Source organism: Panthera tigris, chromosome A3 (genome assembly GCF_018350195.1).
Source record: "Panthera tigris isolate Pti1 chromosome A3, P.tigris_Pti1_mat1.1, whole genome shotgun sequence".
Taxonomy (NCBI): domain Eukaryota; kingdom Metazoa; phylum Chordata; class Mammalia; order Carnivora; family Felidae; genus Panthera; species Panthera tigris.
The window spans coordinates 21,353,852-21,379,188 of record NC_056662.1 but is presented as its reverse complement, the minus strand read 5'-3'; the positions used below and the strand labels follow the sequence as shown (position 1 = coordinate 21,379,188).

At 56.4% G+C, this 25,337-nt stretch overlaps 1 protein-coding gene across 1 annotated transcript in view; it reads right to left on the bottom strand.

The window, feature by feature from the left end:
- Positions 1–419: 419 nt before the first annotated feature.
- The window catches only part of KIAA1755 (KIAA1755 ortholog), a 39,975-nt gene continuing 15,057 nt past the window's right edge, over positions 420–25,337 (bottom strand). The window contains 13 exon segments of the mRNA XM_042980423.1: positions 420–2,349; positions 2,351–2,959; positions 6,764–6,967; positions 7,660–7,782; positions 9,015–9,153; positions 11,147–11,295; positions 12,251–12,349; positions 14,080–14,196; positions 15,119–15,205; positions 16,052–16,145; positions 18,621–18,744; positions 23,343–23,513; positions 23,960–25,289. Coding sequence (XP_042836357.1) covers positions 2,251–2,349; positions 2,351–2,959; positions 6,764–6,967; positions 7,660–7,782; positions 9,015–9,153; positions 11,147–11,295; positions 12,251–12,349; positions 14,080–14,196; positions 15,119–15,205; positions 16,052–16,145; positions 18,621–18,744; positions 23,343–23,513; positions 23,960–25,289 — 3,345 coding nt within the window. The 3' untranslated portion in view covers positions 420–2,250.

Sequence of the window (25,337 nt, the reverse complement as noted above, 5' to 3'; positions counted from 1 at the left end):
CACACTGCCACACTGGCTCGCGCACTACTGGAGACCAGGTGTGAAGGGCCCAAAGGACCAAGACTGGTCCAGCCTAGGCACACAGCTGGGCACACAGCAGCGGCCAAGCTCCGCAGGACTTCCGAGGGGACAAAGCTGCGACCACCGCAGAACCAGCGATCGGCCCGGGCTTGTCCCGAGGTGAGTCCAAAGCATCAGCGTGTTATCAGGTCCTGGCTCTGCCACTCTCTGCGTGGCACTTCTCGGAGTCTGTTTCCTCCTCAGTAAAACGGAGTGAAATTGGTATTGGCCTCACATGACTGTCGTGAAAGATTCAGTGAGCCCTGTACAGCTTTTCAGGTGTTTAGCACCGAGCTAGGCAGGAAGAAAATGCAGAGTAAACGTCAGCTATTACATTATGTATTATTTTATTCATTATTATATTTCGTTTCGGCATCCCCTCTCCATGGGCTACTGTGATGGGATTTGGCTCTTTTTAGAGAGCAGAGGGATGCGCAAGATGGCTTTGGGGAGCCCTCCCTTCCAAGAATTCCAGGACCATCCGTCCCCTTCCTCAGCCCCCCTCAACCCTCACAGTGTCTGTATTCTCTCAGAAGTTAGTTTCCATCCTTGCACCCCAGGTGCCCTGGCTCCCTGCCTGTGGTCCCCACTGGTTGGATGCTGTTGCTATAGCAACAGCATTTTAAGAGCCTTCGGCCCCCTGTCTGAGGCGACAGGCATGGATGGAGGGAGGTGGGCTTATCAAATGCCTCCTGTATCCTCAGGCCCGTCTGGACTGCAAGGCAGGAGAGTGGAATGCAAGAAACAGAGCTAGCCTGGGGTGGGGGGCCAGCTCAGACCCCAGCCCCAAGTGTTGCCCAGCAGCACCCCACCTCGCTGTGTCACATGGGAAACACCTGAGCGGTTGATTATAAATGCAGATTCCAGCCATGCCCTGGCCCCAAGGGCCTGATTTTAATTATCTGGGCGGGACCCCCTAGGAAGCTGCCTTTGATCAGCTCTGCTCGTGGTCCTGAGGCAGGCAGGCCACAGACCACACTTGCCAAAATCTTAAGTCCTAGAAGATTCCTGAAAGCCAACTTGGGCACTGAGGTTTGTGTTGCTTTCCCTGCTGAGCTGTCTCTGGAAAAACTCGCCTTGTCCTCCACACCAGTCCCGCCTCCCTCTCCTTCCACAGATGAGCTAAGGGCCCCACCCTCTGTCTGGAGCCAGGAAAATTCCAGGGCCGGGCTGCCAGGGGCCACCTTGGTAACGCACCGGAGGTGGAGACAGGGGTTCACAGTTTCTCAGCATCAGGACATTCCGGGGAGGTGCTAGCAGGGGTTACTCTGGGCCATGTGAAAGGCCGGCTGTCTTCTAGATACTCTGAGAGCAGAGGTGCGAAGGCCTCCCCACCTTGACCCCCTGCTGCACGGGGATGTGGCTCCCCACTCTCACCCAGTCCCAACACCAGCAGAACCCCATGACGCTGTGCCTAAAGAGCGTCCTGGGGTCGGGGGAGTGGACCCCATAGAGTCTGAGAAGACATGTGGGGAGGGGAAGCGGGTTCTCTCTGGAGGGCCAGGACAAGTGGGGTTCCTGGAAGGTGAGACAGAGGGCCCTCGCCGGTGGGAGGAGCAGAGCAGAGAGTGCATTCTTACTCCTTTGGGGTGCGCTAACTGGCTTCTAGGAGATGATTCTCTTCGCGGAGGCCAACGGCCTAGAGAATAAACAGCCGGCTGTGCAGGGATTTGCCTGACAACAACACACCCTTTATTCCCTTCCCAGACTCCCCTCTACTCCTCCACCGGAGGATCCTGAGTTCACCGCCAGATAAACAGGCACTGGAATCCGTGTCTCAGATAAGAAGCCACTCCCGAGTCCCCCCGCTCATGACAAGGGTGCCCCGTGGGCCCCCCGGGGAAGCTTGTGCACCCCTGAACTCCAGGTGGTTGCCTCTGAGACTTCTGGAAGGGTCGGTACCAATTACACTTTCCACGACGGGACCGGGGGTTATGCGGTCGGTCCCGGGGTCCCGGGCTCTACTGTGTCCTGCCCTGCCCTCCATACTCCCCATTTCTATGTGAGTCGGGTCTTCCCGGAGTTTCCTGGAGCTCAGAGCGGGTTCAGGCTCCTGCCCTCTCCTGGCGACACATACAGCAAGCGTCAGGAGCCACGTCCAGAGGGGCTCAGCCAGGGCTCCCGAACTGCCTCTTGTCGCTGGGCCCCTCCCCAGCCACCCCCTGGAGCCTGGTGTGAGTGGTGGGGGTCCTAGCTAGAGAGATGCAGGGGACTTGTCTGGGGTGAGTCCTCCAGAGACGTCTGTGAGTCCGTCCCCTCTGAGGAGAAGCTGCCTCCAGCGGGGTGGGGGGGTGTGACTCTGCCTGGGGAGTCACTGCCAGGAGACAAGAGGGGCAAGGAGAGGCTCCGAGGCAGGATCAAAGGGCTCCCGGGGACCTTTGCCTTCATCAGCCTCTACAGCCTGGCCAGCTTCCTGGGCCAGAAGGCCTGCCTGGAAACTTCCATTCTGCCCCTCTCGGGGGGCCCGAGGCCAATAGGAATTTGGCGGTCGATCCAGGCCCAGGGAGTCCCGGAGGGGCAGGCCCCGCCTTCCCCTTCCCCTAGAAGCGACCGCTGCATTCAGACCCCGACCCTCGGCCGCTGCCTTTCTTAGTTCTGGGTGTGCCGAGTGGGCGGCGGGCCCCGCTGGGCACGGACACTGGGCCAGTGCCCTCTTCAGGAGGGTCTGGATCTCCTCGTGTCTCACCCGGGCCTCCTCCCACAGGGCCTGGCCGGGGCCCTCCTGGCTCAGAGAGGCCACCTGCAGCCCCATGGCCGTGAGCTTCTCGGCAGGGAACTCGGATGCCAGTCGCCGCAGGTAGCGGTGGAGGAGGCGCTGGTCTCCGGGGCTGGCCCTTTGCGTCTTGCCCAGCCTGAGCTGCCTCATCAGGTCCTGACAGTCCACGTGAAACCAGGTTATCTGGGGGCGAGAAGAGAGGGATGTGGGGTTCAGGCTGGGAGCGGGGCCGTGGGGCTCCATGAGGACGGGATGTGCATCTCCGAGCAGAAAACACCGACTGCCGGGTTGAATTCTTAAGACGTTGCCCAGTCGATGCCCCGGCCTCCTCTGTGGGGTCATGAGAGTCTCTGCCGCCAGCCAAGGCCGCGGTTTCGCTCTCGCCCCTGAGGTCAACACACCTGCGACCAGCAAACAGCCCCTGGCCCCCTGGGGATCCTCAGGCATGACCTGGGGGCCAGCCAAGCCTCACCCCTCTCGGGGGGCGATCCGGAGCGGGGCCTTCGGCTCCTCGGGTTGTCCTAATGACTGCATTCACCCCTCACGACTGGCGCAGAGGGAGGCGTCCTGCTGATGTTTACGGAGCACCTCCGGCTGGCCAGGCTCTGTGCATCTCACGCGCGATCCCACTGAACCGCACCCCGCAGCCCGTTTTACGGAGGACGAATCCGAGGCTCAGAGACAGGAAATCACTTGCCCCGGGTCACACTGCAGTTCAGTGTGGGATCTGAACTCAGATGTATCCAGTCTTTGACAGAGTATCTTGCAAGCACCTCCCTGCCCGGGCGACACCGGCCCAGGCAGGGCTGCGTCCCCGAGCAGTCGCTGGAGAGACCATCAGCCAACCGTCCCGGGGGGGAGGGGGGGAGGGGGGGAGGGGGGGCCCTCCTCCCTCAGCCCGGCCTCTGCCCCACTGTGGGATTCTGCGTGTCCCTATTTCACCCACAAAATGTCTACAGGCTGCAAAGGAGCCAACACGTTTCCCAGCAGCTCGTGAAAAACATAATCTTTCTCTCCATTAATTTAGAACCGACAGCGAGCTGTTAGCTGTGGGGACTGGAGAACCGTTTTCTCCAAGGAAACCATCTTTCCGCGGATTAAGGGAACTTGTCTTTAGATAAATGGCTTCATATTCGCGGAAGCACACGGAGCTCATGGCTGGGAAAGGGCTCCATAAATCTCTGTTAGCGGCGCGATTGTGTTATTATTATTTAGTGCCAAAGCCGCCGCACACGCGCTCTCTGCCCGGGGCTGGGCCCAGCACAGGGCTGTCCTGTCTGTCTGTCTGTCTGGCACTTGATCTTCCAGGCTGAGCTGGACAGGGATGGGGGCAGCCTGCTGAACCCTTCGTTGTGCGGATGAAGATCCGGGGCCGGAGAGGAACCGGGTCAAACAGCGAGAGGGCCACGCGCAGTGGGATTCAAGGTCAGGGTGCCACCTCCCGTAGGATTCCCAGGCCTGGGTGGGGCTCTATCTTCCCACATGCCCCCAACCTTCCTGCTCCCTCCTCCCTCCTCACTCTTCCTCCATCCACTTGGTCACTGACAACAGACAAGCAGGTGAGGAGGCAACAGGAAAATTCCAGATCATGGTGAGCACCGTGAAGTGAGAAAAACAGGGGGGGGGACGAGAGGGAATGGGGGCCAGGAGGGGCCTCGGCGGGGAGGGGACATGTGAGTTGAGCACTGAAGAAAGTTAAGAAACCAGCCGGTCTTAAGGAAAAGCGTTCCCAACTGAGGGAAGGGCAAGTGAGAAGGCCCAGAGGTGCAGCAAGTGTGTTTTATGGGGCTGAGATCAGCCGGAATCAGCACGTGAGGAGAGAAGGGGCCAGCTGCCCTTGACGCACAGGGCATTGCTACCACTCCTACTACTGCTAATGATAATAATATTGGCGTTTATAATAATCATCCCAAATTTGAGTAAAGCCTGGGGGGGTTACTTACATTGAGTTTAATTCTCTCACTACCCAGCAAGAGCCAGATGATCTGCGTTTGAATCTCAGCTCGGCCATTTCCCAGCTGTGTGACCCTGGATGAGTTATTTGACCTCTCTGTGTTTCCTTGTGTGTGACTTGGGCATAATAATAGCACCTGCCTCAGAGGATGGGTGTGGCAATAAAATGATATGTGAAATGACAGACAGGGCCTGCCACATAGTAAGAGCTACAGAAGCTTTGGTTATTATTACTATTTTGATCGTTATTGTTGACGAGGAGCTGAGGCCCAGGGCAGTGAAGACCGTGGCTGCGGTCACACAGCCTTGGGGGGGCAGGAGCCGCCCCTGGCTCTAAGCCTCAGGTTCTGCCACTGCCTGGCTCTCTTCTGTCAGCTGGGATCAGAGCTATTCCGTCCCTATTCCTTGCCCGCTGCGCCTCAGAGGCAGAGAAAATGACCTGTCCTCCCAGCGCCCCAGGGGGACTTGAGCAGAGTCCCTCTCGCTTCCCCTCTGAAGCATCCTGACTTCTCCATCCTTTGTGTGCTGAGCCAGCCTGACAGCTGGGAGGCTGGGGTCAGGCTCTTCACCCGCTCTGTCCTCAGGGGTGAGTCTGGGGGTGCTGGGCCTGGACCAGAGCTGTGGGTTCTTGTCCCATCCAGGGTACAGCTCTCCCAGGCTGCTGCTGGTCCCCCTAGGCCTCAGTGCCCCCAGGAGAAAAGTGAGAGATTTGCTCAAATGGATTTGGGGGTGGGGTCTCTTAAGTCAAATCCTGCTTGACCATCGGCCCTCTGGGGAACCTTGTGCAAGGCACATTCCTCAGTTTCCTCATCTGCAGAATGGAAACAATGTTCGCGCCCCTCCCCCATAAAGATATGGTGAGATTAGGGGAGCCTGGCTAGTTCAGTCAGTAGGGCATGTGACTCCTGATCTCAGGGTTGTGAGTTTGAGTTCCACAGTGGGCATAGAGCCTACTTAAAAAAAAAAGAATTGAAAAAAAGAGAAAGATATGGTGAGATCAAATCAGATAAGGTTTGTGAAGCACTTAGAAGAGTGTCCAACAGGGAGTTCACAGTCACGAATGCGGGCTACTCTCATAATAATCCTATCATCATCACACCTGATTGAACATGGGAACCTGTTACCATCCACACCCCCACCTTTGGAGAAGAACACAGAGCAGGAACGCATCTGTGTTCAAATTCCAGCTCTTCTTTTCTGCAGCTGTGTGGCCTTGGGCAAGGCCCTTCTCTTCTTAGGGCCTCAGCATCCTCATCTGTAAAATGGGACCACTCTGCCTTGCCACACTGGATTGCCCAGAGACGACGGATGCAAAGCAGCAGAGTTCGTCTTGCCTCCGACCCCAGCACTGCCCCCGATCCCCTCCCCCGGAGGAGCCCTGTCTTTTCCTCCCCACTACTGGCCAAACTCTGGGCTCCTGGCCAGGACTAAGGCCTCTGTTCTGGGGGTGCTCAGAAAAGACTCCGGGCCCACCCTCCGCCAACTGTCCCCTCCTTCCCCAGCTCCCACCCACTGTGTAAGGCAAGGCGAGGCATGGAAAAGAGCACTACGATGGTGCCATGGGCTTCCCGTGTGACACTGGCTAAGTGTCAGTCCTTCTCTGATCCTGTTTCCCCAACTCTGCAACGGAAGTTTCTTAGGCTGGTCTGACCGCCTGAAGTTGTCTGCGGAGAGCTATGCGTAGAGAGGAAGTCTATGGCTTTGACTGGATTCTCGGAAATACCAGGTCCCCTTCCCCTAATCCCAACGTTTAAGAGGCAGATGATATCTGAGTGTCCTTTGAGAGCTGACTTCGAGGCTGCTGGGAGGCTGCCTGGTGTAATGGGACAAGCTGGGGTCCGAGATCGGCTGGGACTGACTTAAGGGGGTCACCTATCCTCTCCAACCTTGCTTCTCTTCTGGAAAATGCAGGTAACAATAGAATGAATCCTCCAGAGAGCCTCGTGCTGTGTGTGGGCTGCTCCCTGCCCCCTCCCCCTTCACTTCCCAGCTGGACGGAGCCGGGAGGGTCTGTGCGGGCGGCCACAGGCTCACCTTCTTGCAGAAGTGGTATAGACGGAGCAGGGTCTCCAGGTCCGTGCGCTGCCGCTCGGCCGCCATGTAGAAGTGGGTCAGCTTGGCCTGGAAGGCCCGCTGGGTGGAGGTGAAGGCCACCAGTTCCGGGAGCTCTGCTCCTCCGGCCGCAGCTCCCAGCTGAGCTGCCTGCTTGGACAGCTCCAGGCCCCGGCGGTACTGGGCCTGAGCGGGAGAGGAGAGGTGTTCATTCGGGTGCCATCTTAGCTGAGGCCTCCCTCGGAGGCCAGGAACCTCTGCCGCCCCACTGCTGAGTTGTCGGGCTTCCCAGACCTCTGTTGTGTCATCTACAAAATGGGCACCGGGCCTCCGCCTCAGCAGTTCACTTGCCCAGCTGGGACTCCGCTCGCTGTCACCTCCTTCGGGGAAACTTCCCTGACCCAGGGTCTGGGTTAGGGACTCCTGCCATGTGTCCCCACATTTCTCCCTTTCTGTGTGTTGCCCTGTTTTTTCTGGCACCCCTAGCCCCCACTGGCCTGGGAGCTCCCTGAGGGCTGAGAGGGGCTGAATCACCCGTGTCCTAGGCTCCCGTACGTCAAGGGTGCAAATTCCTTGCCCCTGACCTGTGAGGCTGACTTAATAGGTCTCTGGTGGGACCCTGGAGTCTGCATTTTATAAAATCTTCCAGGGATTCTGAGATAGGTCTTCTTTTGGATGTGGTGATCCAGGAAGGCTTCCTGGAGGAGACAGCATCTAAGCGGAACCCTTTCCGATCCATGCTGGTCTCCTCACTGTCTCTGGACGTTTCTTTGCACTCTCCCACCTGCACACCTTTGCCCTAGCAGTGCCCCCCACCCCCGCCCCCCACGGCCCTCTCCATTTGCTCGGATCCTGCTCCTCAGTCTTTAGGAACGCACTGCGGCCTGGAGAAAGAAGTCCTCAAACTCCGCGTGGGCTTTCTCCACAGTCTCCAAGCTTCTGTCTTTGGGGGTCAGCATTTGCAGGCACCGGCTCCCCTCCTGCTCCATCCAGTTGCTGACCTGGGGCAGGGGAGGGAAGTGCGGACATGAGGGGTGCCTGGGAGACGTCCCTCGGCCAGCTCCCCGCTCCCTGGGAAGTGGGGATCGTGTCCTCACTGATTCGGTGGCGGGGCCTGCGCCCGTTGGCCTGGACCGAGACCCTCCCGGTTCTGGGCAGAAGGGACAGTTTGGGGAGGGTGGGTGCATTGTCATGTTCTTCAAGTAGCTGAAGGGGACAGGACTCTCCGAGTGGGACCCCAGGGGGCATCTGGCCCGGCCAGTGCCATGCACGAAGTAGGCCGTCCGTGCGTGCTTGTCTGAATGAAGTCTCACGGTGGCAAATTTGAGCTTACTCTAACCACCCAGCGCTGCTAATCAGAAAAGAGGCAGCCTGCAGAGTAATGAGCTCCTCATCCCCGGGGCTATGCAAACAGGAAATGCTGCCTTCTGTAGAGCAAGGTGCGTGGGCCCGCTGTGAACTAACTCACTGTGCGAACTGGGCAAGTCGCGTCCCCTTTCTGGGCCTTAGTTTATCCAGTGGCAAAATGGGGTAGGCGTGAGGATTCGATGAGGGACAGAGGGGATAAAACGGCCCTCGAACCCAGGAGCAGAAGTCCCCTTCTTACCCTGGGATGCCTTAAAGAGTATGTACTCACTCCCTTTACCCTCGAAAAGCCCATTCGTGCCAGGCACTCATATTATCCCCCCATCTGACAGATGAGGAGACTGAGGCAATGAATAGTTAAATAACTTGTCTGGGGTCCGGGTCAGTGCTGGAGCCAGGACTAGAACCCAGGCCGTCCGTGTGCCCCCCAGCCCCCAGCATGAAGGGCTGCACTGTTTCTAGACGCCGGCAGTCGGGTGAGGTGATGCCGGGGGTGGGCTCCAACATCAGATTCCCAGGTGTGTGACCACAGGCAGGTGACGTAATGTCTTCCGGCCTCAGTTTCCTCATCGATGAGTGGGAGCAATCCTAGCATCTTCCCCCATCCCTGGTAGGCGGTAAGGTTGGAAAATCATTGTATATGCAAAGGCTCTGGCCCGGGGCTCGGCAGGATGAGAACAGCTTTCGGGGTTATGTCTTCACCCGCGCGGCACTTCTGTAGTGCCGTGTCATACGCTGCGTCACAGGCCGCCCGCCTGGCTCTTGAAGAACGGCCAGCTTCGTGTCCTTACACCAGAGCAGAGTGCCTGGCTGGGGCAGGGCCTGGAGCAGGGCCTTCCCCCACCCAGAGGCCAGCCTCCCCTTTCACCTGGTGGATGGCAGCCTCCAGGCGGCCGAGGCGGACGCGGAGCTCCAGCGCCCCCAGGAGGTGGTTAGAGGCAGTGACCAGGACATGCAGCTGTTCATCCACGAGGCCGTACCAGGCGACAGCTTCGGCCAGATGGCTCCTGGGAGGTGGAAGAGGGTGCAAGAGGGCCCAAGATGCCCTCCCCACCAGTACGCCTGCCCCCCCGGCCCCCACCAGTTCCGTGGCTCCAGCCTGGGTATTCCAGCTGCCGACTTGCTGGGTGACCTTGGGCAGGTCCCTATACCTCTCTGGGTCTCAGACTCGGCCTTTCCTGGGACGGAGAAGGCCAGAGGACACAGTGGGAAACCGAAAGACCCTCCCCTTCCCTGGGAGATGCCCTGGGAATCCGAGTTGGACAGATCTGGGGTCAAATCTCAACACCCACCCTAAGCCAACTGAGTCAGGCTCTGAGTGCAGCCTGGACATTAGCACTTTCTAAAGCTTTTTAGATGGTTTCAGGGGGGCAGCAAGGGCTGAGAACCAGCCCTCACACATTCAAAACTCTTAACAGTATCCAACACCCACTGTTAGTGCTTATTATTCCTATTGTAATGATGGTGAGTGGCTGTAACCCGCCTTTCCACCACAGCCTCCATTTTACAGATGAGAAAACTGAGGTCCAGAGAGAGGAACTGACTCTCACGCATCGCATTCTGAATTGGAATCCAGTCTACAGCTTTTTTTGCACATAATTTAAAAAAATAGTCAAAGCCAGCAAGACATAAATGAAAGGGAGCAGACGGGAGTCAGGCACGGTGACACTCCGGTGAGGGGAGGACTCTCCGGAATCCCACCCCACCCTCCTCTGCCCTACAGGGTCTTATTTCAGATGGAAAAGGGAAAAAAGGACACGGAAGGAAAGCCTGCCATCTTTGCTCTGGGCCTCCCCCATCTGACTGCAGCTTCCCGCAGATCACTGCCTTTCCAGGAAGGGGTGAAGGCCCAGGGTCGGTGCATGGAAAATGCCAGCCAGCCTGGCGGACACCGGGAGGAAGGGGTGGGCAGGCGGGAGCTGCAGGGACCCCTCTGCAGAACAAGCGCCGCGGCTCATGTGGGACCACACCGCCCCCTGGTGGAGCTGCTGGTGGCCAACAGTCTGGGGAGGCCTATGGCCGACAGGGACAGTGAGGCGGGGTCACGCTGGGAAAGACAGTGCCAGGCTGTGTGACAAGCACCAGGACCCACATCAGTGCGAATCTGTCCGTGGACGCAGCTCAGGGCGGTGTGTTCGAGATTCTGGGCCAGGCTGCCTGGGTTAAGTCCTGACCCCCACACATCTCAGCTGTGTGACCCTGGGAAAGTCACTTAACCTCTCTCTGAGCCTCAGACCCCTCCACTGTAAAATGAGGATAATACGAGACTCCACCTAGTGGGAATTAGACATGTTAATATTTGCAAAGCCCTTAGCACAAGGCTATGCTCGTACTAAGCGCTATTTAGGTGTTAGTTAAATAAACAAGTTGTTCTTGGAAGCTTAGGCGAACTTAGTAATTTTGTTTGTTCTAACGGAGACAAAATATCTCCAATTACTGACTGATTCAATTACTGATTGGCACCCCCGCCCCTAAACTTAAGAAAACCCGTAATTTCCAGGAATGTGTATTTTTTTTGTTTTGTTTTGTGGCTCTGAGACCATGGCCACGGCTGACGGTTCTCTCCGCCAGGCTGAGAAGCCCACCAGGGAAGGCCGGGCGGTGCAGGGGTTACTGCTCAGATGTCCTGGCTCATCTATCATTTCGCTGAGCCTCGGTTACCCATCAGCAAAATGAGGACGATGTGGCCCTCACAAGGTTCTTTTGAGGAATCAACGAGATGGACCCTTGAAGGGATTCAGCCCAGTGTCTTAGAAAGTCAGAGAAAGTGCTTGAGGGTGACTGGAAACGAGCAGGGGCTGTCCTCTGATGCCCACTTTGGGCTGAAGATGGCCGGGGCTGAAGGAGGGGCAGCAGAGAAGGGACCTTACCAAAGCCTCAGCCCAGGATACGGACCCTGCAAATGCCCCCATGCTGGGCATCCTTAGGGACCACCCTATGCGCTCCCAGCTCCCAGGCCAGTGGACAAAGCTTGGGGAGGAAAAACCTGGCTGTTCATACCTGACATCAGGGTTGAAGTCCAGCCTACTGGCTTCCTGCCGTAGCCTGGCCAGAGTGGCTCCCCCTTCCCGCTGGAGGCCCAGCAGCCCTGGGTCCCTCAGCACGGTCTCCATCAGCTCCTTGGACTTGCTCAGACACTTGGAGGCTTCCTGCCAGTGTAGGGAGGTGGCCTGAGGCCCCATCCCCACTCTCCTTCTACAGCCTTCCAGGGCTCCCCACACCCGGATCATGCCTGACTCCCCCAGTTCGGCATTCAAGGTCCTGCATCATCAAGTGTATCCTTTCTATCGCTAAACCATCTCCTCGAGCCACGCCTCCTCTTGTCACCATGGCAACCTCACGGGAGCAACCCCCACCAATCCAGGGTCTACACCTCTTGTTAGGACACTCACCCCTGCCTCTTCACTGGTTTCCCTGCTGCTCTCTGGCTCCCCCTGCAGTCTGTTCCCCACATGACAGCTGGCAGGATCTCAAAGCGGCAATGTGTTCGCCCTGCTGCTTAAAATTCTCCAGGGCTTTTCCTGCTGGCTTAGAGTCGAATCCCAACCCAAGTCCTTGATACAACCTCTTCTGGTTTCTTCTCTTCTAGTTCTTCTCTTCTCTTGCCCCGCTCCCACCGCTCTGTTCTACATTGGCCTCCATGCTATTCTCGAACATACCAGAACAACCCCACCTCAGCACCCTGGTATGTATTTGTTCTCCAGGTGGAGCAGTCCCCCTCTGTTCCCATGGCCAGCTCCTTCTCATCTTCAACCGAAATGCCATCTCTTTAGGGAGGCCCTCCCTCCTTCCCCATTGTTCTCAATCTTATTTTCATGGCATTTGGCACAATTTGGAACTACGCACCCGTTTCTTTGCTCATTTTCTTAATGACTACTCCTACCTCTGCACCCTAAACCCTATGAGGGCAGGGACAGGACAGTGTGCCCCAGGCTGGGTCTCCAGGATATGACATATAGTGAGTGTCCAGTAAATATTAGTCAAGTGAGCAGATAAAAAAAAAACGGGATGATGACGCCCACCCCGGCTGCCCCCCTCCCTGAGCCCTTGGTCCACGGAATCTGGGGTATAGTGAGGCTTCCCCACCCCATGCTCCTGGCTCACCTGCACCCCTCCAGGGAGGTCGCTCTTCTCAAACTGCTTGATGGAAGCCTTTAGCAAGGAGGAGACCTGGTGCAGCTCAGCAAGGAAGGGGTCCAGCTTCTGCACGATGGAAAGCCAGAGTGGGAGTGTCAGCCCGGGCCAGTGAGGCCACCTGCCCACTCCAGGAGGACACAGGGAGGGCATTAGGCAGTGGTTCTCAGACTTCAGCTGCATCAGAATCACCTGGAGGTCTGGAGAAAATCCGGACTGCTGAGCCCCACTCCCGAGTCCCCGGTTTCATTCCTTTTGGGTGGGGCCCGAGAATGTGCACCTAACAAGTTCCCAAGTGATGCCGATGCTGCTGGTCCAGGGACCATACTTTGGGAACCACTGGTGCTGGGAATGAAAGAAGGAGGAGAAAGAAGGCCCCCAAGGGGATCCTTTGGGGAAGGGGAAGGAGCAGATGGGGGAGGGCAGAGTTAGGGGGCGTCTTCTGCTGGGTCCCACTTCGGCCCAGCTTCCCCGCCGACTAGCTGTGAGACCTTGGGCCAATCGCCTAACCTCTTTGTGCCTCGGCATGCTCCTCTGTAAAATGGGATCGCAGTCGTTCCTACCTTAGGGGCTAGCGTGAGGGTGAAACGTGTGCATTTGTGTGAGGTGCTCAGTGTATCCGATTAGCCAACATCATTATCAGTTTCACATTCTGGGTCTACAGGTTAGATGTCATTTCGAGGGAAGGTTTTAAAGTGAAAATACAGTTCAGAGGCCACTGGATTCACCAGAGGGGAACTGGGGGGGGGGGGCGCCTGTGGGATGAGTAGGAAAGGAGACCACTCAATATATACCCTTTAGTACCATTTGAAGTTTTCACATACTGCCTGTTCAAAAACAGACACATGATAAGCGGGAGAGCACCGGGGCCAAAAACAAATAAACAAAGCACCGCATTAGATTGTTAGTGGAGACGCGTGGTTCTCCCTGGGCGGGGGAGGGGTGATTTCGATCCCCAGGGGACAACAGGCAATGTCTGGAGATGTTTTTGCTTGTCATCATTTGTGAGGTGCTCCTGTCAGAGTGGGTAGTGGCCAGGGACGGTGCTAAGCACGCTGCAGTGCACAAGATCGCTCCCAACAACAAAGAAGCAGCCAGTCCCAAACGTGACTGGGGCCGAAGGTGAGCAGCCCTGGTCTAGGGAAAGTCCAGGGCAGCACTTACGGGCACTGCTTTCTGTGCGAGTTAAGCCAGGAATCTTTTGTGTGTTCTTGTGCCAGCCACCCCCGTCCTGTGTGTCCTCATGTACTAAAGTGGGCATGAAATGCCCCCTCCAGGGTTGTGCGGAGACGAGCCTGAGATCATAGGGAGAAGGAGTTTCCTTATTCCCTCCCGCTTTCAGGAGGGAACGAGTCTGCCTCCCTCACCAGACCCTGAGCTCTCCGAGCTGCGTGGGTCCACAGAACGAATGTCCGTCAATTTCATCGGCACTTAGCGTAGACACAGCTCTTAGCATGCGCCCGACACTCTTCTAAGCTCTTCGCCCACATGAACTCAATTAAACCTCACAACGGCCCCCTCGAGAGGTACTGCCATTACCGCCCATTTTGTAGTGGAGGAAAAGGGCTCAGAGAAGCTATGTGACTTACCCAAGGTCACACAGCAGAGCTGGGACTGGAACCCAGACAGTCTGGGTGCAGAGCTTGAGCTCCTCATTACTGGACTCTGCACCCTCATCATAAATGTATGTTGGATGACTGTCTCTGGACCTGACGGGGTCACTAGATCCAGGGGGCAGGAGAGTGAAGGGAGGAAGAGAAGGAGTTAGGGTGGGCGGTAAAGGCTTTGAGGGTAGGCACCTGGAAGAATTGCACCCACTCGCTGTGGCAGTAGGGGAAGGGGCCTTCCAGGGCTGTGGGCAGCTGCCCGGGGTCCACGTAGTGGCTGAGAGCTCTCAGTGAGGTCACCACCTCTATCTGCAGATGAAAGAAGACAGTCAAGATGACCAGGGGGCTCAGCGTGGCCACACCTGTTTGAGAAGGGCCTGCCAGATCCCTGCCCCAACACCACTCCATCTGCCACAGGTAAGGCTGGCCCTGGCGTTAAGAGTTGCTTTTCCGGGCAAGGATCTTCTCTGGAAAGTCTGACAAATCAAAATTCAGAATGAGCCCCTGGCTAAGGAATGGTAAATAAACAGCACTCCTACTGCCCCTTCCCCAGCACGTGCCCGAGGCAGACACCATTAATCAATCACCACACTGACTCCCTCTAAGCTGGGCTCTTTCCCAACACAGATCTCCAGGAAATCACACAAATGGATGAAAGCTGACCCTGGTCACGTAACTTGTTTGTTGTAATCCTTGTTCTGTTCTCCAGTGACCCACCAAGGTGCCGTCTCCCTCTTGGGGCTGAGAAAGGTCACCAAATCCTGACCATATCCTCTAAGACATGGAGGAGGGACGAGGTGGCTGTTTCTCCCGGACGGTGAAGTTGGAGGTTTATGCTAGGAACAGCTCCAGATACCTAAGCTTGGGATTGGGCAGATTCTGTTTGTTTGGGCCCATCTGTTATCCTCGGTACTCAAAGTGTGGTCCACGGACCAGCAGCATCAACATCACCTAGGAGCATGTTAGAGATGCAGGATCCCAGGCCCCATCCAGGGCTACTTCATTAGAACCAGCACTCTGACAAGGTCCCCAAGGGATTCATTGGCACATAAACCCTTAAAAAGCACAGAGCTTCTGGGATTGCCAGAGAGCGAGCACTAGATGATTGATTTGGCCACACCTGCCACGGCGGCAGGGCTGACAACTGTAACGCCCAGCCTCCACTAGGTCACTCCAGGCGGGTCCCAGCTGGTGAATTCTGCACCCCGGCTCAGCTCAGCCTCCCCCTCACCTGAACGTCAGGCAATGTTTCCAGCTGGAGGGCAGCCTCCTTCTCTCCCAGGTAGAACACAGCACGGATGGAGGCTGGGGCCAGGGCCTGTCAGAGAGAACCGTTTCAGAGGTGCTCTGTCTAGACCTTCACTGAGCCCCCTGCTAAGACTCAGGCAAACAGCTGGGGCCGGGGGCGGGGGGGGGGGGGGCTCAGCTGAGACATTTATGTGGTATGTTTGGAAGATGAATGGTTGGAAGTCAATAGAGCACCAGGTCCAAGCCGAGTTGCAAGCTTCCTAGATGACCAGTCCCCTCTGAGCCTCAGTTTCCCCATCTATAAAGTGAGGAGGGGAAGGAAGAGGAGGGGATCAGACCATAAAGTAAGTGTATGCCAACCTTCCACTTTCTCGCTGCCTAAGCCAGCAACTTACGAACCTCTTCCTTGCTCCTCTGTTCATGAGGCTCATGGGACCTAAGTCTAAGCCCATCGGGGTGGCCACAGAGATCGGTTGGTGGATGAACACCTGAGCTAAGGAGACAGAAAGAAACCTCCTGGGACCTCTGGGAAGCGAATCTCTCACTCTTTCCTACTGGATGGGCTTCAGTGAAAAACCATGGGAAGTGAGAACCAGACTGCCACCAGGGCGGGAAGCCTGGCTGAGAATAGCGCCCTCCCAGGAGAACTCGGCCGGAAATGGAGACAGGAACCAGGTCTTGGTGACAATATCTGAGCCCCTGAATCCAGGCATTTAACTTCTGGATTATCAAGTCACGTGGACCAATGAGCTCACTCTGTCTTCAAGACTGGGCTGGGATTTCTGTATCTGCAACGAAGAGTTCCTGCCTGGGGTTTCCGGTCCCAGGTCTGTGCCCCCTGGGGCCCATGAATGTCAAAAGTCACCTGGAGCTCCCAAGCTCCTTGCTAGGCTGAGGCTGTCCGCCTCCCACTCACCTGGGTGGCCTGCAGGGCACTGACCAGACCAGGGTGTGGAGGCTGTTTCCTGGAATCAATCATAACCGCCAGCCCCTTGGTTTTATCTTCAGGCCTGTGGGTGGTAAACGGAATCGGCAGTCTTGCTGGATGGATGGGACTTTCTTGGGGGAAGGACCTCGTGGAAGGGGAGGGGGCTGGCTGCCAGAAGCCTTGATTTACTGGTGAGCTCTTCATCTCGCAAGACGACTGCCCATGGCCACCCCACTCCAGGAAGCCCTCCGTGATCTTTCTCTAGGCAGAGCCCATTGCTTCTTCTTTGGTGTTCCCACAATACCTCACACAGCCCTCTCTCACACCCTAACAATCATAAGCTATCAGCCACCATCCCAGTTGCGGTGGGTGAGTCGCCCAGCATTTACCCCACCCCCTTCCCATGGGCAGAATTCTGGTTTCGTTCAAGAATCCAATTCCCTCCATAGAACAGGTCCCCCAGGCGCTGGTTTCTGATTGGTTGAGGCCGAGAGTAGCGAGCTAATTCCTCTGGCCAATGGTTGCTTTACATAGGGGTCATGTGACATGTTTCTGTCCAATGAGGAGTGAGGGGACGTTTGCCGGGGGACTTCTGGGAAAGAGGCTCTCCTTGAAGAGGCTCTTACTAAGAGCTCTAAAGCAGAGACCAAGAGAAATAAATTTCCTCATGAGTAAAGACATTTCGAATTGGAACTTGTTACTTGCAGCCGAAACGCTGTCACTGGTTCACTCTGTACTTGTCAGCGATTACGTTAGGATTTCCCAAACTGGCTCAATGGTCAGGAGTTGTTAAAAATATCGATTCCTCACCTCCGCCCCTACCCCGAGCCCCCAGACGTCTGGCTCAGCACGTACAGGGTGGGGCAGGGCGTCTGTGTGGTTCCAAGTGCCCTTGGCCATCCTGATGATCAGGCAGGTTGGGAAAATAACCCCCAGTGCCTTCCAGCCTTATGTCCAGCCAGTTCATAGATAAAACCAGAGATCGCCAGTGTGGAGGTGGGGTTTCGGCAGTATCTGGTCACCCCGGTAAGTTGTTTCATCTTGCCGAGAGCCAATTTTCCCATCTGTAAATGGGGAGAATGGTAGTTTCGGCCCTGCGGGGCTGCGGTGAGGACCGATGAATTCATGAGCGTAAGGCACTCAGTGACTGCTGTAGAGTAAGAGGAATATAAATGTCTTCCGTTGCTATTCCCCTAGAAGGGAAACTGAGGCACACAGCAGCAACGTAGCAGACAGTGAGAAGAGATGAAGCCCCTGTGTTCATGTCCCACACCTCACCTGCCTCTGGCTGTGTTCGTGCTGGGAGAGCGGTCTGTTTCCACACCTGCCTTGCCACCAGCCTGGAGGCCCCTGGAGGGCAGCGGCAGATGTGAGGAGTCAGAGGCTCTGGCATGTCCCAGTGTGAAGCTGGGCCCAGTACCCCACAGTTTACACTGGCCATCGGAGTCCACTTGGTGTTTCCTTTTGATCGGGTGAGTCTCAGAGGGGGAGGTTACCGCCCCAAGGTCACACGGCAAGTTGGTGGGATTCCAGGGCTCTGTTTACCACACTGGCCACTTCTCAGCACGGAAGAGGGGGTCCCATCTCCCCCCTCAGGCCAGAAAAGCCACACCACTTTGGAGAAGAGGAAGAAAAATCTCAATGGCCAGCAGGTGGCAGTGATAGCTCCCATGAGATGGAGCACGGGGAGAAGGTTCCAAAGGGTTCCACGAGTCCCTCCACCCCCTACCCCTAGCTGCACAACCTCTAGATTGGGTTGGGGTCTATCGCCACGGTCCTGAGCAGACACCACTTCTGAGACCCTCCTAGCCGGGGGCTGGGACTCGCAAGGAAAAATGGTGACTTTCCCCAGCCGGTCCAATGTGACGTCTGAACGGTGGGGGAGGAGAGGTATTAGCATCAGCCTGGATCGCCCATTACTCACAACTTCTTTCTTTCACTCTCTTACTCATCCACGCATACACACCCATTCGCCCCTTATTTGTTCAATATTATTTATGATTATCACCTGCCAGCTCAGTTATGACCTCTTCGGAGATGCCCTCCTTGATTTATTTCCCAATTGAAATTAGTCACCCACCCTTCCCACTCTACAACCGTGGTTCTCCAAATGGGTCCCTGGCCAAGCAGCATGAGTAGAATCAGGACATTTGTTAGAAATGCAAATTCTCAGGCCCAAGACCTAGCGGCTCAGAAACTTGGGGTGTGAGCCGGTGATGTGTTTTTAACAGCGCTCAGGGTGACTCATGCATGCTCGGGTTTGCGAGCCACTGATCTACAACATCCCCCCGTTTTCTTCACCACACAGACCCCCCTGAGCGCTTCTTTTCCATGCTGTTTCTTGCACTCCATCCACCTCCCCATCAACCTGGGAACCCCCTGATGGCAGGGACTAAGTTTGTCCTGCTTTACCCCACCCCCCTGTCACCCCAGCATCTGGCTTGGGACTGGCTCTGGGAACAGAAGTTCCTGGGGTCTCTCCCTTCAGTCCCCGGTCCTGGGCTCTGGGCCAAGAAATTGACGGGGGACAGAGCGACCAGCTGGCCCGACCCCTTACCTGGGGACAGTGCACAGGTAGGAGAGCAGCTTGGTGACTTCCGAGGCCGTGCACCACGGTGCCTCCCAGGCCCCCTCGGTGGTTGACACCAGAAGCAGGCGCCTCCCGGCCCTGTCCCGACCACCTGGAGGAGAGAGGACACACGTGAGCAGCGAGAACTTTGGTGGAGCCCTCACTCCAGGAATCTGCTCTGGGGCCTCCGGGTCTCTCCACCTGGGATACCCTTTCTCTCGTCCCCCATGAAGTCTGACCTCTTAGTCAGCCTTTAAGACCCAGCTTGAACGCCACTTCATCAGAAAATCTGTCCCTGAATGCCCCCCCCCCCGCATGCAGAATTAGCCTCCCCCTCTGTGGACCCTGCACAGGGCACCCTGGGAGGCACAGCTCGCGGAACAGACTGCAGCCACGTGGATGGGTTCAAGTCTCAGCTCTGCACTGACTCACTGTGTCCTTGGGCTCGTCAATGTGCCTCTGAGCCTGTTTCCCCATCTGCTAAATGGGGAGAATAAAATGCTGAGCTTATTAGGTGATTTCGAGGACTAAAGGAGACAGCTCCTGAGAAGGATGCTGAGCCGAGGGCTCGGTGACAGCGGTTGTTATAAGGATTATCATCCTGTCCTCGTCTCTGCCCCCCGCATGGTTGGTATGCAGCCACGGCCGCCAGCTCACTATTTACTGTTGCAGACTTTTACCCACGGCTTGTCCACAGACTATTTCCTGTTCCGGGAATCGGGGCTGTGTGACCCACTCTCCCCACGGGGGTTGAGGGTCCAGGGTCCGGGGAATCAGCACGGCCCGGTCGCACCGGGGCGAGGGAGAAGGACGATGGGAATAAGAGGCTCAGACCCGTGGAAACGGGGCCTGTCTCACACTCAGGGCTCAGAGCCCTGCCCCCCCCCCCAGAGTCGCCTCACACAGAACTTTCCTGCACTGGTCACCCCCACTCCACGTGGGCACAGCCCTCTACAGTGTGTAAGTGTGTAAGACCCTTTGTGGCTCATGAAGTCTCAGACATAGACTTAACTACCTTCACAAGTGCTGTCATACACGGGGTGCAGACCTCGAACTTTGCACCCCAAACTTTGAGGGGTGCCTCTCAAACTTCCATGTGCCTGAGGATCCTGCTAGAACGCAGATTCTGACTCACCGGGCCTGGGAGTCTGCATCTCTCCGTAGCTCCAAGGAAATGCCGACATAGTTGGTCCCCAGACCACACTTTGAGTAGCAGAGGGCTCAAGTACTCGGAACATTACCCACGGGGACACGGCTATCTGTTCATGTGTCTGGTCCCCCACGAAGCCCTGCCTGGGGTAGGGCCTGCACACCACCAGGGCTAACTGAGCACCCAGATGCTGGCTGGGTCTACTTGAGCCATGGGCAGCTGTCCCCCAATCTGCTTAAGATTCTCTCCCTCCCTCTCCCTCTGCTCCTCGCCGGCTTGAGCTCTCTCTCTCTCTCTCGCTCAAGTGAAAAAAAAAAAAATGCTGGGGTGCCTGGGTGGCTCAGTCAGTTAAGCATCCGACTCTTGATTTCAGCTCGGGTTGTGATCTCATGGTTCATGAGTTTGAGCCCCGTGTTGGGCTCTATGCTGACAGTGCAGAGCCTGCTTCGGAGCCTCTGTCTCCTCCTTTCTGCCCCTCTCCTGCTCGTGCGCTCGCTCTCTCTCTCTCTCTCGCTCTCTCTCAAAAATAAATAAACGTTAAGAAAAAACTGTTTCACTTTTCTGCAGCATTATTCACTCCCAGTTCGGGGGGAAATGGTACGTGATCTAACTGGCAAGCAATTTAGAGCATTTTTTTCTAATACTGAAACACATACGAATGTATTCTTAAGTCGCATACAAAATGGACAGAAATTTTAAAGACGGAAAAGATTTCAAAGATATGTGCAGAGCAACTGAGAGCTGGGGGTGAGGTCTCAACCCCTGGGACCCTGTTCACTTTCTTCTGCATCCGGGGTTTCTCTGCAACAACTCTGAGAAGCCCTCTCCAAAGGCCTGGGCCTGCGGTCGGCAGAGTTATGGCTCCAGAGATGCCCACGTCCTAATCCCACAGCCTGTGAGTAACGCCAGCTTACCGGACAAAGAGACTCTGCAGATATGATTAAAGCAGGACCTCCAATTAGCCTGGGTCATGCACTCTAGTCACATACTCTAATCTAATCATGGGATCCTTAAAAGCCGAACACCTTCCCTGGCTTCAGGCGGTCAGAGAAAGGTAGGAAGACAGATGGGTAATGTACCAGCACATCTTATGCTGGTGTGACTGGTCCGGGAGAGAAGAGGAAGGTGAACATGTAGGGAGGAGAGAAGAATCTTGCTGGAGGGATGTCTCTAAGTAGGTGAGTAGCAGCGGAGCACCGGCGAGGGCTCACCTGTTCTAGAACGCTGGCTGTGCAGAGGCCAAAAGGTAGCTACGTGGGGCAGCAGGAGTTTGTAGCCTCTTTTGGGTTGCTTCTCCTTGATCATTGAGAGATAGAGGAAGGTTCTGGGCTGAGAGGAAAGCTGAGGGAGGCAGTGGGGAAGGTCAGAGAAGTGGAGTGCAAAGTCATCGATGAGGCCGGTGGGGGAATTCACTTAGGACTCGGGAGGTGAGGGGATCCACAGCACCACAGGGCCCCATGGCCGGTCAGCGGTCACTAGTCTGACGGGCCACCGGTCAGCGCTGTTGTGTGAATCCCAGGCTTTGTCCAGCTATGAGGGTGCGGGTCGGGAACAGGCAGGGAGCTGGACTTAATGGAGGGCCGGGATGTATCCAGGGAAGCTGGCAGGTGGCAGGGAGAGGCTAAGGGCCTGTGAGTGAAAGGGAGAGATTGTAATGAGCCTGGGATCTACACTGGGAAGGAGTGAGCACAGGGTGGAGGTGAGGAGGGACAATGAGAAGGCAGTCAGACCGACAGGTTGAGGGCCTGCGGGACCAAAAGATGGTTAAAATTGGGCCAGTGGGGGAGCAGGGAAGAGGGGCAGTATGGTGTAATTACAGAGGTGGCTGTGGCACGAGTCGCTGGGGGAGCGAGGACAAGATCACCGAAGACGAGGGGGTCAAGGGAGGAACTGGAAGGAGCATCTACATGGAAAATATTCATTCACTCAGCATATGCCTTTTGAGCACCTACTATGTACCAGACCCTGCTCCAGGCACTTGGGACCCATCAGTGTATGTTGCAAGTCCCAAAATTACAACAAGAGTCATTGTGGAAAGAGTGACGGTGAGCCAGGTCCTGTCTGCTGCTTCTCCTTTTACACAAGGAGGAGCCTGAGGCTCAGAGAGGGCAAGTGACCCTTCCAAGGTCACACAGGAAGCTGACAGATCTGAAATTAGAATGGTCTCCCACCTCCCAGAGCAGGGCCCTTCGAGGGATAAAATCTGAGCGCTTGGAACGTGACAGCCCTAAAAGGACTGTGAGATCCTTTGTGTGCAATTAATATGGGGAAAAAACAGCATGAGCTTCAACAAAGATGACCAGGAAGAAGACAGACAGTGCTCCCCTAGGAGCTTCGAAAAGACACAGCACTGTCCCGGATCCTGCAGAGATGCTGAAGTCTATAAGGTAAAATAGAATTTCAAGACAGTAGGTCCCAAAGACCACTGTGGTCTCTCTTAACCCTAGGCATTTGCACATCCTGCTCCTTTTGTCTGAACACTGTTCCCACCCCTTCACCTGGATAACACCTACTCATACCACAGGACTGAGCTCTATATTGCTTCCTCCTTCCTCCCTGACCTCTCCTCCACCCCAAGCCTGGGCCACGGTGCACATCTGTCCTCCCACAGAGCCCTGTACTGCCCCACAGCTGCGATATGTTTACACGGGGTTGTAATAACCTGCTGTAAAAACCTGTCGAATTTTCTCTACCACTAGAATATAGCCTTCTTGAGAGCAGAGCCCACATCAGACGTGTTCCCTGCTGAGTCCTCAGTGCTAAGCCCAGAGCCTAGCTGTACACGGCAGGTACTAAAAAAATATTTATTGCAAAGATGCATAAATATTAAACAGGAGTGATAACACCGTCTGTATTGGATGCGGGTAACACCCCACTCCGATCCCTTTGCCAGACCAGACTACCCATCCCCCAGAGGCGGTTGGCCGTTGGCTGTACTGGCTCACAGATGTTCCCTTCTCTGGAGAATTGCCCCCAACTGAACTGGATCATGGGCTCAGGCAGCATTCATGCATCCTGGATCATGCACCCCCATCCCAGGATCAGCCTGGGGTGATGACCAACGGACCCAAGCCTACAAAAGCCCAGCCCCCTACACCTTAAAATGGAACCGGCTCCGTGGTATGAGTTGATGCTCCTCATGGGGTCAGGCCACATCCTTGCTTAGCTCCTCCCCTGCCCTGTCCTGCTTCGCCCACTCCCCTTCTCCTGAGAGCAACCTTCAACAAATCGTTTTCCCAAGGAGCTCTGTCTCAGGCCCTGCTTCTACGGAACTGGCCTAAGACACCTGGCTGCCTCACTGAAAGTAGGATGGCTGGCTGGCTGGCTGGATGGATGGACGGGTATCTAGAAATTGCTTCATAGAATCCAACTCCTTCGCTGGAAAAATGAAGAACCTGAGTCTCAGAGAGGCTTGGCCCCGAACACAAGCCTCTAGGACTTTCCCTGTCTCTTCCACACCCACCAGCACCAGGATGCTCAGAGGCCACCCTAGCCCCCCCCCACCCCCCCCCCACCAGCACCCTCCCCTTCACCTCCAGCTGCCCTGCGACCCCCAAGACCTGGCAGGCAAGCCATCCTCGACTGGAGGATCTCCACACTCAGGGCCCCAATCCTAGGCTCAGGCCCTGGGGACTCCTCATCCAGAGGGACTTCTGGGAAGCCGGCCTTTTCCCCAGTCCGTGGGCCTGAGTCAGCAGCCGGGCCAGATGTTTCGGTCTGAGTCTTTCCAGCTGGGGATGAACGACAACAAAGAAAAGGGTATTAATCCTCTGGGTTTTCCCAAAGGAAATGTCTTCTCTTTCACCTTCTGACTGATGATGAAGCTTCCGGCTGTTGATCTCCTACTGGGTGGCCGGCGTTGTGCTAAGCTCCTTACCTCTGGCGTGTCTTTGAACCTCAAAACGACTCTGGGAGGCAGGTGAGGCCCCCACTGCACAGAGAAGGAGCCCTTGATCAAGGTCACCCAGACCCAGCTGGGTGCGGACTCAGGCCGACTCAACCCAAGCCAGTTCCAGACCCATGAGACCTCAAGCCTCTCGACATGCCACCTGTGCACCAAATCCCCGAGACTGAGCCAGTTCAGAGGGGCTCCGTCCCTGGCGACCGGCGCCACCTTGTCGCCTGGTCACATCCAGAGAACAGCACCCCTGTCCGGCTGAGCGAGCGGACACCTTACCTTTCCCCACGCGCTTGGCTCGGTTGGTCGTGGGAGACGAGGGTGAACGCAAAACTTTCCAGGGCCTGTCGGGCTGGAGGGAGGCTTTCTCTGGGGGCCCAGGGGCTTGCCTCTGCCCTTTCAAGAGGGAGAATCTGAGCCCAGAAGTAGGGGATGTAGAAGAGGAGGTATTCTGACTGGGGCCAGTCTCAGGCTTGGGAAGTCTCCCGTGCCCCTGTGTGGCCCTCTCTTCCAACTTGCTTTCAGGGGCTGGAGCCGCAGGAGGGGAAGCCGAGCACAGGTGCAGGGAGGACGCTCGTTCTGGTGCAGGCCTGAGTTGCGCCATGTTTTCTGGGCTTCCCAGAGGTTTCTGCATCTTGGAGGAACCACCTGCCTCAAGGCCAGAGGCACAGGGCGGTGGCTCCTCAAGGGCGCGGAGGTAGGGCTCCTGGGGCTGGGGTTCTGAGTCCTGGGTGGATGCGTTAACTTTATAGTTGACCTTTCTCCTCGAGCCCAACCTGCAGGGCTCCTCTTCTGAGCTTGCTGGCTTCTCACAAGCCCATTTTTCCAAGGAAGGTCCCCCCCTGGCCCCTGAGAGGGGCGGCATCCTTTGAGAGAGAAGGATTTCCTTAGTTCTGGATGGTTCCTCCAGTGCCCCCAAAGGACACCCACTGGACGTCTCCACTTCCCTACTGGGAGGCCCTCCTCTGCTCTCCAGGAGGGCCACATAGTCTCCTTCTAAGTCCTGGCTGGCCACATCGTCCATCCTAAAGGCCACCTCCCCCGGCCTGGCTTGTTCCACCTTGATGAGTCCTGGGTACTTGTTCCCATATGTCCTGCCCTTACCCTTGGCCAAGCTCCGGGCAAGCAGCCCCTGGCTGCCTGAGGGCCTGGGCTGATGAGGCTCTGGAGGGCTGCTCAAATCGAGGGCCTCTAACTCGAGGGACCCCCAGGCCCGGGAGAGGATGTTCACTGCTTGGGGTCTGTCATCCACAAACTCTGGGCTGGCTATCTTGGTCCAGGGCACAGGGGCGATCCCATCTTCGGAAGCTACCAGGCAGTTGTGCAGAGGGCTTCCGTCAAAGTCACTGTTGATGGCCTCCAGCCACGTTTGGGTGAAGAGTGTAGGGTAGGATGACGCGGGAACAGGCTTTGCGTCCACCGTGCGGAGGTCCAAGGAGAGGCACTTGACCATGATGCAGACGGACTGCTCCTCCTGGGGCTCCACTTGGAGGTAGAAGTCTCCCTGGCGCAATAAGAGGGGGTTGAGGGGGGCCAGGTGCACCACGACCTCATCTCGCAGGCACAGTGGCCAGCCCTCATGCAGGAAGAGGCAGTGTGAGTACGGGGCCTGTGGACAGAAGGGCGATGTCAGAGAGCCCCGCCCTGAAAGACCTTG